General features: G+C 59.6%; 1 protein-coding gene across 3 annotated transcripts in view; it reads right to left on the bottom strand.

The window, feature by feature from the left end:
• Nucleotides 1–17,769, bottom strand: part of ANKRD11 (ankyrin repeat domain containing 11) — a 171,841-nt gene that overhangs the window by 19,915 nt on the left and 134,157 nt on the right. For 2 of the 3 annotated variants that reach the window (XM_059999153.1, XM_059999151.1), the window contains exons 3-4: nucleotides 11,513–11,654; nucleotides 5,287–5,425 (exon numbers count right to left, since the gene is read on the bottom strand). In XM_059999153.1, coding sequence (XP_059855136.1) covers nucleotides 5,287–5,313 — 27 coding nt within the window. In that variant the 5' untranslated portion in view covers nucleotides 5,314–5,425; nucleotides 11,513–11,654. Of the gene's footprint in view, nucleotides 1–5,286; nucleotides 5,426–11,512; nucleotides 11,658–17,769 lie in introns of all 3 variants that reach the window. The other variant, XM_059999152.1, reaches the window with a different exon arrangement.

The raw sequence follows: 17,769 nt of genomic DNA on the forward strand, positions 1-17,769 counted from the left end.
GCTTAACACAGGGAAAAACCCCAAATGTAATCCCATCTCCTGAGACGCCAACTTCTCGGTGGTAGAGTGTACTTCTCCACAGGTGCCGCGGCTGCCGGGATCTGGAGAGCCCACGTCTGGCCGGGCTGGGCGTCGCAGGTGGAGCGGCTGCCCACGGAACCCGGGCCACAGAGGAGCGGAGGCCGGGGCGCTGGTGCTGCAGAAGGGCCTTCCTGCCCAGCCACTGCGTCCTGTCGGCAGGGGCCAAGCCGGGGGTCAACCCAGGTGAGACCTGCAGAACGTCCTTCCTGCCCTGCCCTGAGGTGGGCAACGGCCCCACCTGCCAGCGCTGGGATGGGGGCACGGCAGAGGAGGTGCCCGGGCAACGGCCCAGCTCCCTCAGCGCTCTGCCAGCATTTTGTTTCTCACATCCAACCGAAAGCAGAACAGAAGTTACACGAAGCCCAGGCGGCGTGTGTCAAGCTGTAGACCGGAAAACCGGCAGGTCCGTGTGAGTGGCGAGCAAGGCCAGAGGGCGCTGTGGAGGCGCAGGGGCTGGAGCACACCCTGCCCCCTCGTTCTCCGGGGACGCCAGCCATGCCATCTTCCCGGGGTAATGGGGGGAAGGCAGTCTCACGAGCCTGGACAGTCCCCTCACCGTGAGGAAAGCGAAGCACAGCCGTGTGACTCGGCCTGTATGTCCATGGCGCCCTGATTCTCACGCTCAATCACCTCGCTGGTCCTCTGTGAAATCGGGGCCACGTTTATCATCTCTTCCTGGGACACGGTCACCCAGATAGCAGATGCAAGGATCCCCAGCCCCCCAGGCCATCCCTGCGTTTCCCCCTAAATGCGTTCCTGTCTCCCCCGGAACACGCCTCTGCTCTCCTCCCACAGCCCCCGTGGCCTCTGCTGGGGCTGGGCCTGCGGAGGGCGCAGCCCTGAGGGCCTCTGTTTCAGGACCCAGCACCCAGGGTCCACTCCTCCTGGGGAGTTTCACTCCCCAGCAAAACTGACGGCGTCCAGTGGAGAACTTCCCCGAGTCACGGCGAATCCTGGCAGCAGAGACACAGAGTGAGCTTCTGGGAGAAGGTCTCCTCTGGCTTCCGGGACGTGGTCTGCAGACACTCTCCCAGCCGCCTTCTGTGTCCCCTCGGGCGGTCCCGTGGTTCCACACGACGCTCTGCGTGGAGCCTGCACCCTGCGCAGACACCGGCGGCCCCGTGTGCTCCTCCTGGACCCCGGTCGGCAACTCCCCTGCTTCCTTCTGTGCGTCAGCCGAGGCGGCGTCTTCAGGTTCAGCAGCTTCCAGCGCACTCACTCTGCTCATGGTGGACCCGGTAAGCGCTAGAACCCGTCCCCCGCCCGAATGCTTCGTTTCAGCAATCGTTTCTGCTGCCTCATGCTCTGTTTTACACTGTGAAAACCCTGCCTGATCTTCTAGACGCTGTTCTGTGTCTGCTCGGGTGTCTTCCTCCTGTGGCGGCCATCTCTGGGTCCAATCCTCGTCTCCGCTCTGGGGCTAGGAAGGCGCACAGAGGCCCAGGGAGGGCCAGCCCCATGGGGGCAGGACGGCGTGAGCCTGGGGAGCCCTCTCGGCCCCCAGGCGGGAGGATGGCATCTTCCAGCCGGAGGTGTCGGCAGGCACGGCTGCCCTCAGCCCGTCCACTGCCACCAGACGCCCCGTGGCTGACAACCAGGGCGTACCACGTTGCCGAAAGTGGGAAATCTAAGACTCTCCTCAGATGTCACCATCGTCAGGGCTCCGCCCTGTGGTGGGGAGGGGGCGGAGGAGGTCCTCGGTCTCCCATGAAGTTGCAGGGCTCGGCCCACGGCAGGCTGATGGGAGGTGGGTGGTCGGCACTGGGACCTGCTGTCCCAAGAGCGGCCCGTCCCTTGGCCTCAGAGCACACCTCCCACACCACACAGGGTCTGACCTCCACGATCAGTCACAAACACAGGCTTCTGACCAAGGAGCCGGCCCAGGCACAGTCCACATGTGACAGATACCCCGTCAGGTGACGTGCTGCACGGGGTCCTCCCCGCATTACACTCCGACCCTCCAAGCGCCACTGGACCCACACGGGCACCATCATTCAGGCTGCGGTGACAAACGGCTTCCCTTCCGGTTTCCTGCTCTGTGTCTCCTCCTTTTCCTTTTTAAAAAAAATTTCCAGCATTGATCGTTTAAAGAAAGAGCGGTCTATGTGGCCTTCAGCAAGTCCCCGGCCTGAGAGGGACAGGCTGGACCCCCCACGTCTCACTCCCCCGGCAGAGGCTGCTCCAGCTCCAGGTAAGGGCGACCACAGAGCCGTCCCCCAGGTGACCGTGATCAGGAGGCCAGAATCCACGGAGGTGAGGTGGGCATAAAGGGCCTGGACAACAGGGGTTCCCAACCACTGACCCCAACTTTCACGACAGCAGTGAATCATAATCCAGACCGCCAGCAGCGCACGAACAGCAGCATCCATCCCGCCGGCCCCAGCCTGCCTGGGGGCCTCCGACCACCCCTCGAGCTCCCCACACCCAGACCCGGGAGTTCACCGGGTGGAGCGGCCACCCTGACCCAGACCAGAGAGAAGCGGGCCCAGCCACGCCCTCTCGACTTGGCCTGGGATGGAGGTGGCCAGCGTCCGACACCAGTCCTGCCCGCTCTGGGGTCCCGAGAGCTCCAGGGTCACAGTGGGTGGCATGCGCCCTCCCAACCCGCGACTCACAGCGTGTCGCGCCTGGCAGGCGGCCAAGCCCCTGCATGGTCACCCACGTGACCTCCAGCATTTGGCAGGGGGCATGCTCAGAGCCCAGCGCCAGTGAATCCCCGCACACAGGGCAGCCTTGAGCAGGAGTCCCGACAGGCCCCGCCCACCAGGGAAGCTGCGTGCCCGCCGCCTCCGTCCCCAAATCCCAGCCCTAGACGGGTGAGCTGCTCACACATCCTCACTGCAGAGCCAGCACAAAGTAGAAGCAAAGAAACGTTGGGAGCTGAGAACAGGCCCCTCTCTGAAGGGCCCTGGGGGCTCCAGGTGGGAGGCGGGAAGGCTGCTGTCAGACTGAGCAAGAAGCCTGCAGGGCTTCATCCACACGGACCTCAGCAGGAGGTGTGCGTACACTTACGTCGCGGGGAAATTAAACACAGAAGAAGCAGACAGCAGAGTATAATTTGAAGCAGGTCCTGGTCCCACCAAGACTGGCACCGGGCAGGAGGGCCCCCTCTCCCTGCCTGCAGGCACCCGCCCGCTGGTGGCCTGAGCTCCAGGGAGGACGCCCCAGCCCTGACTAAGCGCTGCGGGCCTCCTGGGGACCGGGAAACAGGAGGGTGCTCCCAGGGAGCCCGAGGGTCTCTGGGGGATGCTCACCAGCCTCCCCCGCTCAGGGAGCACAGCCGGAGAAACTACTGGCCACTTGCAACCGTCCTGTGAGTGCCAGGCTGCATCTTCCCAGCAGGGGGCGCTGGAGGGACACGGCAGGAGCCAGCAGGCAGGGAGGGGACGTGGGAACACGGGGACCTTCAGCCTCCCTAGCTCGGTGCTCACCAGAGTTGGCACTTCTGTACAAGAGCCTCCCCATCTGCCCTGGGGCGGGCGGGCAGGCGGCACCTGGTGGAAGTGAGGCCTCTCAGAGGAAGAGCTTCACTCTGCCTGGCCAGGCGGCCGCTCACCAGGAAGGGCAGGGAGGGGTCAGTGACCAGGGCTGCAGGCGAGGTGCCCAGTCCTGGCCCGAAGGATGAGACGCTCCCAGTTACTGGAGACGAGTTCTGCCACATGACCAAAGCAGGTGTACAAGAAAGCTGCAGGGTCAGCCCCTGAACCCCGGGGGCGGGGGGGATGGGCAGGACACAGTCACCCAGTCGAAGGCCCCCCTCCTCCCACACTGTGTACTACTGAAAAAGCTGGCACATAAGCGGAGCCATGCAGCTCACAGTCGTGCTGTTCAAGGGTCAATGGTACAGCAAAACTGGCCCCCAAAGGGATAGCCACTCAACAGTAAGAGGACAAATGCTGGACTTTCCATGTATTTAGACTTTGTCCCTGCCTGGAAAATCCCACTTGCAAAACGTTCTTCAGTTTCCCACCTGCCTGGCGCCCCGTGCTGAGATGCCAACCGTCCCCTTCACGGCCAGCACCCCGCAGACACCCCCGAGGACGCCGCGCCCGCCTGTGCTCGGGCAGGGACATCCCAGAGGACGACACCGACCTGCAGGCCCCCAGCACCCAGGAAGCCGCACCCAACAGCGACGCCACGCCCTCCAGTACCAGAGCTGGCTCGGGCACCCAAGCTTGAGCTGGGCCTGTCTCTTCTGCACCCAGAGCCTGAGGCACAGGGTCCCTGCGAGGACTCCCACCTCCTCTGCCCTCCTCCCCGGCCCAACCCCTCCCCTTGCGGAGGACCCCGCGGAGGTCGAGCCGCCTGCCCCGGACCCCAGCCATACCCCAGCCGGCACCACCAGCCCCGCCAACCTGCTTCACCAGCCTGCAACTACCCCAGGTCATGCTCAGTGGCTGCGAGCCCGGGGCACACCCGCCTGGGGGTCGCCCCGTGCAGGAGGCGCTGTGAGTGAAGACGTTCATTTCAGGCTGTTCCCCCTGCCATTTCTCCCAATTCTCTCACATTTATGTCATTCCCGTACCTGCCATTTTCCTGAGACCTGACACAAACCCTCACGTGCAGCAAAGCCCCCTGCCCTCCGCCCGATCCTGGCAGGACCTCTGCTCCTTCCCCCGTGGCTGCATCCTGGGGGACCCAGGCCCCCTCGTGGCTCTGTGGATCCACCCCACACCTGCCCCTGGCTTAGGGGGTCTGCAGTCAGATGACCGGCAGGCGGGGAAGGCCCAGCACACCAGGACCAAGAGGAGGAGTGTGAGCCGGCTGAAAGGGGCCGGGTTCTTGCCTGGACCCAGCACATGTCCCTGCAGGCAGCTCGGATGGAACCAACCTGAACGCACACGCGCCACGTGGTGGTGAGTGGCACACCCGCAGCGCACGCGCAGGGGGACTGCGTGCCTCCTGCTCATTCTCACAGCTCCCTCTGGCCTCCATTTCAAACAACTGGGTTTAATTTATGTGCTTCTGCAGCCCTGAGGGGAAACACGTTTATCCTCCCATGTGAAGTTCTCCAGAGGCTCTCCTTGAGAGAGAGGAGCCCGTGCTCACACGCACGGGAGGCCCCTGGGCAGGCTGGGGCTGGGGGAACGTGGCTTCTGTGCACACTTGCGGGAATCCTCTGCCTGGGAATCTGCCCTGTCAGCTGTGAGTCACCCCCTCCCGGGTCCATGCAGCAGAACTGGGGTGCCGGGGTCGGGTGGGTACCTGTGTCCGAGTCCTTCTGCTCTCCATTGGCGCCCACAGTGAAGGGCAGCTTCCGCTTGGTCGTTCGCTCTCTCACCTCCTTCCCACCATCAGTGCGGTCCAGCTTTGGGGTCTTGGTTAGAGAAACTTTATCTTTATCCTGGAAAAGAGAGTGACGCTTTCAGACGCTGGCCCCAAGTTAGACTCTCAAAGTCCTTAGGTCTAGCAGGACTTCACGTGCCCGGAAAGCAAGTCTCTTATCTGGGCAATGGACACCCCTCCTGCCCACCAGGCTCAGAGGCACCCACGGCCCTACCACCTCGCTGCCTCCTGCCTCGTGTTCCCAGAGATGGACTCAGTAACGGGGAAAACGCACCTTCAGAGGGGCCTGCTGACAGACGGAACCTGCCCTCTACTGGAAACTCTCCCCGTGACCGTGAACGAAGGGGCCCGGCCTCGCACCGAACGGGAGAGAATGTCTGCCCTGAGACGCTGGCTCCCCTCCAGCGTGTCGTCCCTCGCCTGCCCGGGGCCTGAGCCACCTCTGGTCACCACAGGCCTGTGACACTGCAGGGCCGTCTTTGGGACGGATCTTGCCGCCGCAGCAGCCCCGGAGCAGAGCCCAGTGCGGGCGACCCAGCCCAGAGCAGGAGCTGGCTGGAGGGCGGCCGGGTGTGGCCATCGCTCCCAGCCCTGCTGACCTGTAAGGACCCGGGAGCCCGAACTCCAGCCTCAAACTGGGAGGTCCAGCCGGGCGTCTGCCTCGCCTGCCACCGTCTGCAGAACCGGGGGAAGCGCCACCTTGGGGGTGGGGGGCGCGGGGGGGATCGGGATGTGACACGCCCCTCACAGAAAGGGCAGCACACAGAGCCCTGAGGGTGGGGTGCGGGCGCTCAGCAGAGCCTCAGGCTGACCAGCGCCCCGGCTCGTCTGCCCGCAGCGCACCGCACCACACGGGCCAGCCAATGTGCGTTGCTGACATGGAGGACGGCACTGCTACCACCAGGCGGCCCCTTCTCCAGCAGCAGGCTTCCTTTCTGGAATCCACCCCGGGGAGGCGGAGGCAAACACACGGCCCTCACAGCAGCCCTCACGGCACTGGGGCGTCGGGTGCTCCTGGGAGGGGACGCCCAACCCTGAGCGGCGCAAGTCCTGTCTCCCGGGGCCCTGAGAGTCCTCCACTTGACTGCCACGCCGTGCCCTCCAGTCTCAGCAGGCAACGAGACACCCTTGGGTGACCAGGGAGACCCCGCCACAACACACTGCCAGCTCCGAGGGCACCCGGAGCGCGAAGAGGGACCAGCAGGCAGAGCCCGAGCCTCGGCCGAGCCGGTACCAGAGGCACCAGGACACAGGCCCGCTTGTCACCACCTGCACGCACCTCCGCCCCGCCCCCCGCCGCCCCTGCCAGGAGAACAGCACCCACCAGTGAAAGCCCCAAACTGTAATAAGCAACCTGCCACCAAAAAACTCCTGGTCCAGTTCGTTAATCTGATCGACAGACACAAAAAAAGATAACACAAATCACACTAACAACGTATTCAGAAATGCAAGAAATTAAAAAATCAATGTAATTCACCACACTAAGAAAATAAAGGACGGGGACTTTCCTGGTGGTCCAGTGGCTAAGACTCCACACTCCCAATGCAGTGGGCCCAGCTTCGATCCTTGGTCAGGGAACTAGATCCCACATGCCGCAACTAAGAGTTCGCATGCTGCAACTAAAGATCCCGCATGCTGCAACTAAGAGTCAGCGCAGCCAAATGAATAAGTATTTTAAAAATGCTTTTTTAAAAAAAAAAAAAGGATGGAAAATTATGATCATCTCCACAGCTGCAGAAAAGCCCTGAGGTCCTGAGGCCAACTCCCAGCACACTGTGGGGAGGGACGTCCCCCACCTGACACAGGTTTGGTGCAGAAGATTGGGTGCCACCCCTGAGAGGGGGTTCAAGGCAGGAATGCCTATACTCACCACATCTACTGAAAAACTAAATCTATTTTTTAATGAGCAAAAGATCTGAACACGCACTTGTCAGAAAAAAATATCCACACAGCCAGTTAACGTTTGGAAAGGTGTTCGGCGTTGGGAAAATGCAAATTAAAACCAGGAGGCAACACCAGTACTCTCACAAGAATCGCTGACTGGACCGGCAGAGCAGTGGGCCTCGGACGCTGCTTGGGGCCACTCAGAGTTTCTAACAAAGTCCGGGGAGTGAGTGACATGCCACACGAACTCACAGTTTTGTTCATAACAGTAAAAGAAAGAGCAACCGCCCATCAAAAGGCAAATGGGTGCATCCACTCCAGTGCAGCCGTAGACGGAACATTCCACAGCTGCGGGAAGATGCCGGCGGGCTGCGCCCCACCGTGACAACACGCCTCAGGGGGGCGGTCTCCTCCACGGTCAGACCAGGCCAGCCCCGCCCCCCTCTTCTTCCTGAGGGATAACAAGGAGTATTTATCTTACGACGCTGTGTTTTTACACAGGAGAAAATCCAGAGGAATTTACAATTAAACTCTTCAAATTAGTACGTGAATGAGAAGCTCAATCACACGGAAGGTGACTGGTTTCTATATACTATAAACCATTAGGAAATCATGCTGAAATATTACATATTCATATCCAAAGACATTAAATACATAGGAATGAATCTAACAGAAGGTGTTCAAGCCCTCTACATAGACAATGACAAACATTACTGAGAGAACAGAAATTAGACTGATAAAAATGCAGGCCCACTTATGGGACACTGTTCAATACTGTTAGCACAGCATATCTCCCCCAACCCATCTCTACATTCAAAGCAATCCAATCAAAACCCAGCAGGCTTTGCGTGGAGATCAACCAGCTTTTTCCAAAATGTGCATGGAAACGCAGAGGGTCACAAGTGGCAGGACAATTCTGAAGAACAACGAAGATGGGCAAACGAAACTGCCCGGTGTCAAGACTGCACAATTATAGTCACAGCAGGTAGTCCTGGACCCAAGGGCCAAAGGCTCAGAGCAAAGAGCAGAAGCTGAGCCCCACCTGACTGGTGACAAGGGCTCCGCTACAACCCAGCAGGAAAGGACAGTCTTCCCAGTGACAATGACCATGTGGACATCCACAGGGAAGAAAATAAACCTTGACCCTCCCTTACAGCACGAAACACAAAATGAGTCCAGATGGATCACAGACGGACAGCTTGCAGAGGACGGTACAGGAGACCAGTAGACGACAGAAAAAGGCAAATTAAACTGACATCCCCAAGTGTTAGCACGGATGGGTCCGCCTTACCTAGGCTTTGGGGGTGCAGAACTGTGCAGTCACTTTGACGAACCGTTAAACCCTATCTGCTGCCTCCATAGAAAAACCCCAATGTATGTATGTTCACGTCACACCTGGACTGGAAAGAACCCAGATGTGTATCAGCACAGGAATCGGCAGAGAAGCTGCTTGAACGTCCATCCGATGGACACCACACAGCCACAGAGGAAGAGCCTCCTTCCAACAGCAAGGGCCTGTCCATCGAAAGGAAGCAGAGATCCCCACCATGAGTCCGCATCCCCTGTGGGTGGGGGCGGGGTGTTACCGTGGGGACTGCTCGCGGGGGAGGGGGGTGTCCCGAGAGCCTGGTCTGGCTCGTCGTGATCCCAGGTTCTAGAAAGGAAATGTGCATTTCTACTTCACTAAAAGTGCTCACAGAAAGCTTTTAACCCTCAGCCAGAGCAGAGCAGGGCAGACCTCGCTGAGCCTCCCGCACTAGTACCCAGGCACCGTCACAGGGACCAACCTTACACACTCCACAGTGTGTTTACTTCCTCAATGCTAACAGGATGTCTAGACGTCAAGTTCAACCTCTATCGGGTTCAACCTCTATCAGTTCAACCTCCGTGTCAGACCGTGGCACACCCTGAAAACTGCTGTGGCCCAGCAACCAGCGTCCCCCACGGACGCTCAGCCAGCTCCCACACACCATGTACAGAGACAGGAGGGCTGGCTCTTAACCCGCACCCCACACACCTGCCCTGGAACCCCCTCGACTATGACTAACTGAGTCTTATCTGTGAATGACCAACAACGACAGAAGCCAGTAGGAATGAGGACTCTATCAGCCACCAAAAACAGCACAAATAGGTTGATCTGACTGTCCCACCTTCGTCTGCTGAAAAGATGATCCTTTCGCAACGGAGCAGCCTCAGCATCTTGTAGACAAGCAGCTGAGCACACACGTGGGTGCCTGTGGGGACCCTGCTCCCCAGGACAGGTGTGCGCCTGTCTCCACTGCCCCGCAGCTTCACAGCCAAGGCCGAGGGCCTCCGACTCCCTCCTGCCTTTTCAAGGTGGCTGTTGCTGCGCCAGGTCCTTTGAATTTCCAAACACACTTTGGAAGCAGCTTATCGGTTTCTCCCCAAGAGCCCTCAGGGGCTTGGACCTGCATCGAGACGGCTCTATGAGACTGGCTTGGGGGGCGCTGGTATCTGAACACTATGGAGACACCCTCGGCCCGTAGGCCCTGCTCCTCTCCAGCGGCTCAGAACTGCCTGAGTTTCCCACAGCAAAGTTCTGCAGGTTTCAGGGTGCACATCTTTCATCAAATTAATCCCTAAACAGTCTGTAGCCTTTTTTTTTTGCGGTACGCGGGCCTCTCACTGTTGTGGCCTCTCCCGTTGCGGAGCACAGGCTCCGGATGCGCAGGCCCAGCGGCCACGGCTCACGGGCCCAGCCGCTCCGCAGCATGTGGGATCCTCCCGGACCAGGGCACGAACCCGTGTCCCCTGCATCGGCAGGCGGACTCTCAACCACTGCGCCACCAGGGAAGCCCCACACATGTGTTTTTAAACTTACACACCCGACCGCTGGCTAACAGCGCTCAGAAAAGGCACTCTGCACGCTGCTCCGGCCACAGCCTCGCTCCGCAGGCCTTGCACCCCGCCGCTTCTGCGCACACCTCCTGGGCCTCCTCTACAGACGGCCCTGTCGTCTGGGGGAACGCAGCTGCCCTCCCTGCTCCAGTCAGGGTGCTCCTCTCTCTCAAGGCCTGACCTGTCCCTCCCCTGCGAAACCTGCGTGGACACCTGTGGTGTCACACAGCCATGCCCGGGGAGCGTCCTGTGGAGGGGAGGGGGTCGCAGCGGGTGGCATGTGCTTCAGCCGGCGTCCCGCAGAGAGCGGGGCAGGGCGCGGGGCTGGCTCCTCGGCCAGGCACAGCTTGTTCCTCGGGCCTTTTTCTCTACCTCCCTCTCTGCAATCCCCAGTGTCACTGGGACCGCAGGAGTCCACCTGGGACGGCAATACCCCGACCCCTTCACTGCCACCAGAAGGCCTGTCTGGAGCCCCGAGAGGAGCGGGGGCTCCCAGGGGCTTTGGATCCATGGACCCCTGCCACCCTTCCTGGGAATTCAGCATCTGAACGCGGCCTCCTACTCTCTCCTCGGTGGATTCCTCTGGGATTCCGGGAACCAGCGCTCCCAGAGTTTCCCAGCGCTGGGAGGAGCATGGAGCCCGAGGCCTCTTCCCAGACCTGCTCGTAAAACCACGGGGCAAAGCAGCAACGAGCCACACCCAGCTTCCACACGGAGGGCTTCTCTGAATGTCCTCCTCCTGGATCAAGGGGGGCCGGGCACAGGCCACAGCACCCCACGCAGAGCACGGGCGAGGCCACCTTTGCAGGTGGGCCCTCCCTCAGGAAGCCTGTGAGTCTGTAACTCCTACAGACCAGCCTGGGGGTCCCGCTAAGAACAGTCTGGAGGGAACACTGGGTGTCACAGCTTGTGGAGCACACAGCACACACCCCTGAGCCCAGGGCGCCAGCACATTAACAGGACGCAATGATGCAGATTTACAACCCATTTTCCTATTCACATTGGCAACAAGCAAACGGGGAGTACAATTACCCAGCAGCGTTTCAAGTCAGGACCACTCACGGCTACCGTCAGATTTGGTCTGCCACCAACCAAATGGCAGGAACCCATGGTCCTGAGGGACAGACGGTGGGGCCGAACTGGGGTTCTCTCAGACAGCAATTTCTGTCCACGGACCTAGTGGTTAAAGCTCCACTTTGGCCCCCAAATAACAAACATCCTTAAAAAAAGCCAGACGTGTCCTCCACAGCCACCCAGCACAGCAGTTCCTCCACTGCCGCCCGAAGAGGGTCTCGCGGCACAGACGTCGCCCACTGCAGAGGGACAAGCGACAGTGACACCCCCAGCCCTCCCCCGGGCCCGGACGAGGCCCACGCGGAGTGGTGGGGGAGGACGAGCTCACCTTTTTCCCGGGCTGCTTCTCCACCATGTCGCTGCTCAGGGAACGCTCCTCCTGCTGTGGGGTTCTAGAACACCCACCCTTGGGCATCGTTTCCTCCTCACCAGGCCTTCATTCACGCCGCCATCGCTTCATCGTCAACCGTCTGCTTAAAAACAGAGGACAGGGGTTAAGATCCAGTGACCCCACATGAAACCCAGGTGCCGCCTCCAGTCGGTGATGCACGACGCATGGACGCAGCAGCCTTCTGAGGGGGCCGCTCCTGAGGCACCGGCCCGGCAGGCAGCCCCGGCAGCGGCACGTCCCCCTCCACGAGGGAGAACAGCAGAACCCCGGGGTGCACGCGGGGCCCTGCTCCGGGGGTCAGGCGCCACACACGCTTGGTGGCAGCACCCTCTGCCCACGGGCAGGGTCACACCTCGAGGTCCAGGGGATCACGCCCACCACCCTCTCGGCCCCCTGCCCCCACCCCCAACAGAAGGTCAGGATGAGGGCTACTCTGCCACTCAGAAAGCACCCAGCACCCCGAACTCCCCAACTCCCGCAAGTCAAATGTCCAGAAGGTAGGCAAGTGACGCCGCTGGGGAACGCCCGGAGGATGTCAGGTAGCTGCGGCGCCCACTCCTGCATGTGGGCCTGAGGCCTGCGCCCCTGCATTTCCCAGGACACATGCTGTGGTTATCGTGTTTTCTGTATTTTATGTTTTGGCATCTTCAGTTTGCTTTCTGGGGACAGACCGCCCTCCCACCAGGGCCAGCCCTTTCTTGGCAATGGCCAAGAACCCCCCACAAAACCACCCACCACCCCACCTACCTCTCACACACAAGCCGCCGACTCCCCCGAACATAACGCATCCCAGGTACCACATAACCAGAGACCACCCCGCAGCCCGCGGAACTGTCCACTCCACCCACCGCCTTCCCCATGGAGACCCCAGGGGAGATGCTGGCCGACTCGCCTCTCAATCCTGTCTGCTGCTCCCAACAAGCCCGGTGCTTCCCTGGCGGCCGTGCCGGCACAGCCAGGCGCTCTGCACCTGTGCGTGGAGTCGTCTCTGCCTGTGGCCACACTGACCCGCCCCGCCCCTGCCCGATGTAGACAGCTCTCCCCCCACCCCCCCGGTCCTCCTGTGCTTGCTCCACGAATCACATCCAGGGTGCGTGCTGCGCTCAGCAGAGGGAACAGGGAAAAGCACGTCTGCTCCGTCCTCCTGAAAGCCTTCCTCGCAGACATCCTCCTCACAGGGTCAGAGAACAGTTCACACAAACCGAATCACACCTCTGGCGCCTTGCCGTGTTGGATGAGGGGTTTTGTAAATAGCTCACCCGGAATTAAACAGCCTCTACTCTGTATGGTTTTGGAAACACGCTGTTCAGAAGCGTTCTGGAGTGGCAGCTCCGACCTGCTCTTCACCAGCCTCTGGAGAACCTGTCTCCTTTTCCACGTTAACGGATCAAAGGTTCCCCGAGTGTCCCCTTGCTTATTCACTGGCCAACACACATCTAACTGTAGTCAGTGGAGGGACCACACCACCTCCTGACACCGCCTCCGCAGCACACCACGCAGGTGGGCCGGGCTCTGCCTTCACACGTTCCCCGTGGCTGCGGCCGTAAATGATGGTTCCTATCTGCGCTTGAAACTGTGAACGCCAAGCTCTCTTCCAGTTTTCCAAGACCAAACTGGGCTGTCTCAGCCTGAGGAATGGCATGTCAGGGCCTGACTCAGGACAGCTGCTGAATCTCAGGGCTACCTGGGAACTCATCAGCAATGTTTCCACAGAAATTTAAAGATTATCCTAAGTTAATGTTTTGAAAACCTCCTGACTGCCTGCTCCCAAGATGGAAACTCAGGCCACGGAGCCGTGGACGCGCGACGCTCGCACCCCCAGACGCGAATCCCCGAGTGTGTGGAGCCAGGCAGCGCACGCCGGGTGGACCCACGAGTCCCGGACCCCGACCTTGCCGCATCCAAACCAGGAGGGCGCGTGGACGGCCAGACCAGGCCGCAAAAGCTGATGTCACCAAGTGCCCCACGGCGGCTCTGGCCTTTCCTGGGAAGCCCTGCACGAGCTGCCCAGAGGCTGGGGGCAAGAGGGGGGCCCGCTCCTCCAGGGCCTCGGTGCCCACGGCGGCCCCCCAAGGCGCACCCCCAGCTTCTGGAAACACCGGCAGACCCTGCGGCTCCTCTAGCGCCTCCTGCTCCGCTGCTGTCGTCGGCGTGAAATTTCAACACTACACCCGCGTGCACGTCTCCGACCCGGGCTCTGGCACATCCCTGCCACCAGGAGACACTCGCCACTGCCGTCATTTTGGGCGCAATCCACTAGCTGACGGAGGAGGCCCGCGCCTCACCAGGATGTCTGTGTTGGCAGCTAGCCCCGAGTGCCAGGTCTCCACTCATTCCTGAGGAGGGACAGGGCTCGATGGGTCCAGGTCCGCCCCAGCTGTGTCCCGGTCTCACAGGCACACTTCTGTCCTCTCCCCTACGTGCCCAGCAGGACCCTCCCTGAGGCTGCCCAGTCGCTCGGGCTCCACACCACCCTGCACCCCTCCGCTGGGCAGCCTCTCCTTCCCGCCTGCCTGTCCTGGGCCCAGGGAGACGTCCATTCACAGGGGCTGGCGGGACAGACATCCTTGTCAAGAGACCTCGTGTCACAACGAGGCGTGTCCCTCCCCAAAGGCGCTCTGAGCACCATGGGCAGACCTAGCCCCGCGGGCACCGCAGCAAGCAACTGCCCCGACCACGGCACCCTCCTCCTTCCTGACACAACTCGGCCCTGCGAGTCCCTCTCCGTGGGCAAGAGGCGCAACTCTCGGAGGAGAGGCTCCCTCCAAACTAACCCTGAGGAAGGTGGGTGGCTGCACCCCTGCCACACCCGCCGTTCAGCAAACTCCTGCCTTTGCGAGTGACAAGCTAAAAGCAAGACACGAGGGGGAACCTGAAGGCAACTTTACTGGCCTCGTGGGGATCAAAGCTGGAACCTGAGTGGAAAAGGCCACAGCACCATGGGCCCCAAATCCACGGACAGGGAGAGCCCGGCCCCGCAGCTCCAGGAGGGAAGGCGCAATGGGGCGGGACGAGGGCCCACCGCCTGCCAACCTGTGCCAGCCACCCCCGCCCCAGCGGCCTCATCCCCGCAAGCTGCAACCACAGGGGCAGAGAAGGCAGCTGAGAGGGAGGCTCAGAGCAGGGCCCGGAGGGACCACACACACAGGAGCAGGGTGAGCAGGGGCTAGAGAGAGACCGGGTCAGCAGCAAGCTGGGCTTCAGGAGAGTCTAGAAAAATTCAGAGACAGAAGAAAAGACTCACAAATTTTAAAACGAGAGGATACGCTAAGTCCTAGAGAAGCAATCCAGAAAGCCCGCTGTCACAGCAAGGCAAAGACGCTGCCCGAGGAGGAACCAGAGACAACGGCCCAGGACAGGACCCCAGCCAAAGGGCAGGAGCCCACTGAGCCCCGCCTCTCCCGCACGGGGGCCTCTGTGCAGGGGACGCGGACACAGCGCAGCAACGGTCCCAAAAAACGATTTCCAGACTCAAACACCAAATGTAGCCACACTGGCGACCAGGGTAACGGCAAAAGAAAGGCACCTGCGAGCCTGCAGCAAAGTCCCCCGGCCCTCCCCCTCCTGCGGGCCTTGGCCGGGGTGGGGGGGGGGCAATGGCAGCCGCAGGCGGCACAGCCCGGCCTCTCCTGTGGGGTCAGAGCTGAGCTCCAAGAATGGTCTGAATTTAAATCCTTGGGGGACAAAGAAAGTCAAGACTAATATTTTGTAAACCAGGAAAACTGCATGGAATTAGAATTTCTGTGTCCATAAGTAAGGTCTCCCTGGACAGAGACCACACCCAGAGCACTATCGTGGGCTCCACAAGGGACACTGTGGCCTATCAGTGTCACCTGAGGGCCCCAAGACGCCCCAAGCCCTCTCCGGCCGGCGTGGCCATGCACCCGCTGGCACGTGGCCGCGGTGTGCCAGCCGGCGTCCCTAGCGCTGCCTCGATAAAGCAGCAAACGTCGTCCACTCTGTCGCTCTGCAAACCCTACTCCCTGCCCTCCCAACACTCTGAGCAGACGGACGGTGGGGCTGGCGGGACTGCACTGGGCTCTGGAAAAGCCCCTGCGGCGGGGCTGTGGCCACGCCGGCTGCGTTTTCATGGGGCACAACGGCTACTTGAAAGACTCTCTCAGACAAGCTATGATTATTAAGGACTGGTACGTGTTTTCTCAAAAATGAACTAAATGAGGCCATCGCTTCAAGGAAAACTAACAGTAGTTGTGGCCAGCAATAAAATTTGAGCTTTCACATGAATTCTGGGAAACTTGTATCCCTTCCATTAGCTTCCTAGCACCCAGCCTGAAGACGGGTCAAATGAGGTTGGTGGTGATCATGGACCGTCCACATTTGGGAGACCCACACACCTCAGGGGACCAATGCTTCACAAGGGAGCCCCCAGGGTCTTCAGATCCCCCGAGTCCAGTCGGAGGAGAACCCACCCTCACGTGGAGGCTCCCAGGCGACTCCCTGTTCCCTATACATGTCTGTGAGAGGCTGGATCGTTTTCACACACTTTAAGCAAAACCGCAGAATGCAACAGATGGAGTAAAGGTGCCAGGTATTAGAAAGAGCTGCAGCTATATGAAACAATGCCACTCTTCTCACTAAACTTCTGTTTTCTTTTATAAAATAGTTACTTTTCAGTAAAAGTTCAGTAAAGTTTACTGTGCGGTCCTCACTGCAAACCCCCAGGTGTGTAAGGGACTCAGGGCCCAGCAGCCGAACACCAGTACAGAGGCTCCTGGGCAGAGGGAACCCAGATGGAAGTACTTGCTGTCAGGAAACAATGAGTGCAAACCAGGAGCAGGGGCTGGGAACCATAAAATGACTCCTGTACAGAAGCCCAAATTGGCATAAGAAAAAAAAGGAAAAGGTCTTTAAAAAAGAAAGCACTTGGAAATTCCCTGGTGGTGCAGTGGTTAAGAATCCGCCTGCCAACGCAGGGGACACGGGTTCGAGCCCTGGTCTGGGAAGATCCCACATGCCGCAGAGCAACTAAGCCCGTGTGCCACAACTACTGAGCCTGTGCGCTAGAGCCCGTGAGCCACAACCACTGAGCCCGGGAGCCACAACCACTGAGCCCATGTGCCACAACTACTGAGCCTATGCTCTACTGCCCACGTGCCACAAACTACTGAAGTCCACGAACCTAGAGCCTGTGATCCGCAACAAGAAGCCACCCCAATGAGAAGCCCGCGCACTGCAACAAAGACCCAACGCAGCCAAAAACAAACAAATAAATAAATAAATCTTCCTTCCAAAAAAACAGAAAGAAAAAAAGAACTCATGCTAATAAACTTAAAATGAAAAGGAAAGGACTTCAAATTGCATAAATAAATATTAATTTAAAAAATTAAAGTCAAAGTCAAAAAGCTGAAGAACAGTACTGACACCGCCTGATGCTGACAAGGGCCAACCGGCAGGCCAAGCGCATGTGCACGGTGACCCACGTTCCGACCAAGGAGCCCCCGACCTGAGCCCCCCGGCAGAGTCCATGCAGAGACATGAAGGTGATTCCCACTCACCCCCACACAGAACCCAAGTCCAGACACTGCAGACCAGAGGAGAACAGGCTGCTGGACAACAGGGTAGAGAACACCTTCACAACCTCAAGGTAAAGAAAGAGCCCGCAAAACCGGAAACACTAACCATAACGGCAAAGTCTGAAAATTCTGACACTTTATTTTTAAATTTTATTTATTTATTTTTGGCCGCGTTGAGTCTTCGTTGCTGCGCGCGGGCTTTCTCTAGTGGCGGCGAGCGGGGGCTACTCTTCGTTGTGGTGCGCGGGCTTCTCATGCCTAGAACCCGTGTTGCAGAGCACGGGTTCTAGGCATGCGGGCTTCAGTAGTTGTGGCACGTGGGCTCAGTAGTTGTGGCTCGTGGGCTCTAGAGCACAGGCTCAGTAGTTGTGGTGCACGGGCTTAGTTGCTCCGCGGCATGTGGGATCTTCCCGGACCAGGGCTCGAACCCATGTCCCCTGCGTTGGCAGGCGGATTCTTAACCACTGCGCCACCGGGGAAGCCCAGATTCTAACACTTTAAAAACAACAAGTTTTGTTCATTAAAGGTCACCTTCCCACAAAAGAGAAGAATTTTCTACACACATAACTGACAAAAATCTCTTATCCAGCATCTATAAAGAGCTCCCACAAATCAATAAGGAAAAGAGAAAACGTCCACTACAAAAGATGGAAGTGAGAC

This window comes from Delphinus delphis, chromosome 20, assembly GCF_949987515.2.
Source record: "Delphinus delphis chromosome 20, mDelDel1.2, whole genome shotgun sequence".
Lineage (NCBI taxonomy): Eukaryota > Metazoa > Chordata > Mammalia > Artiodactyla > Delphinidae > Delphinus > Delphinus delphis.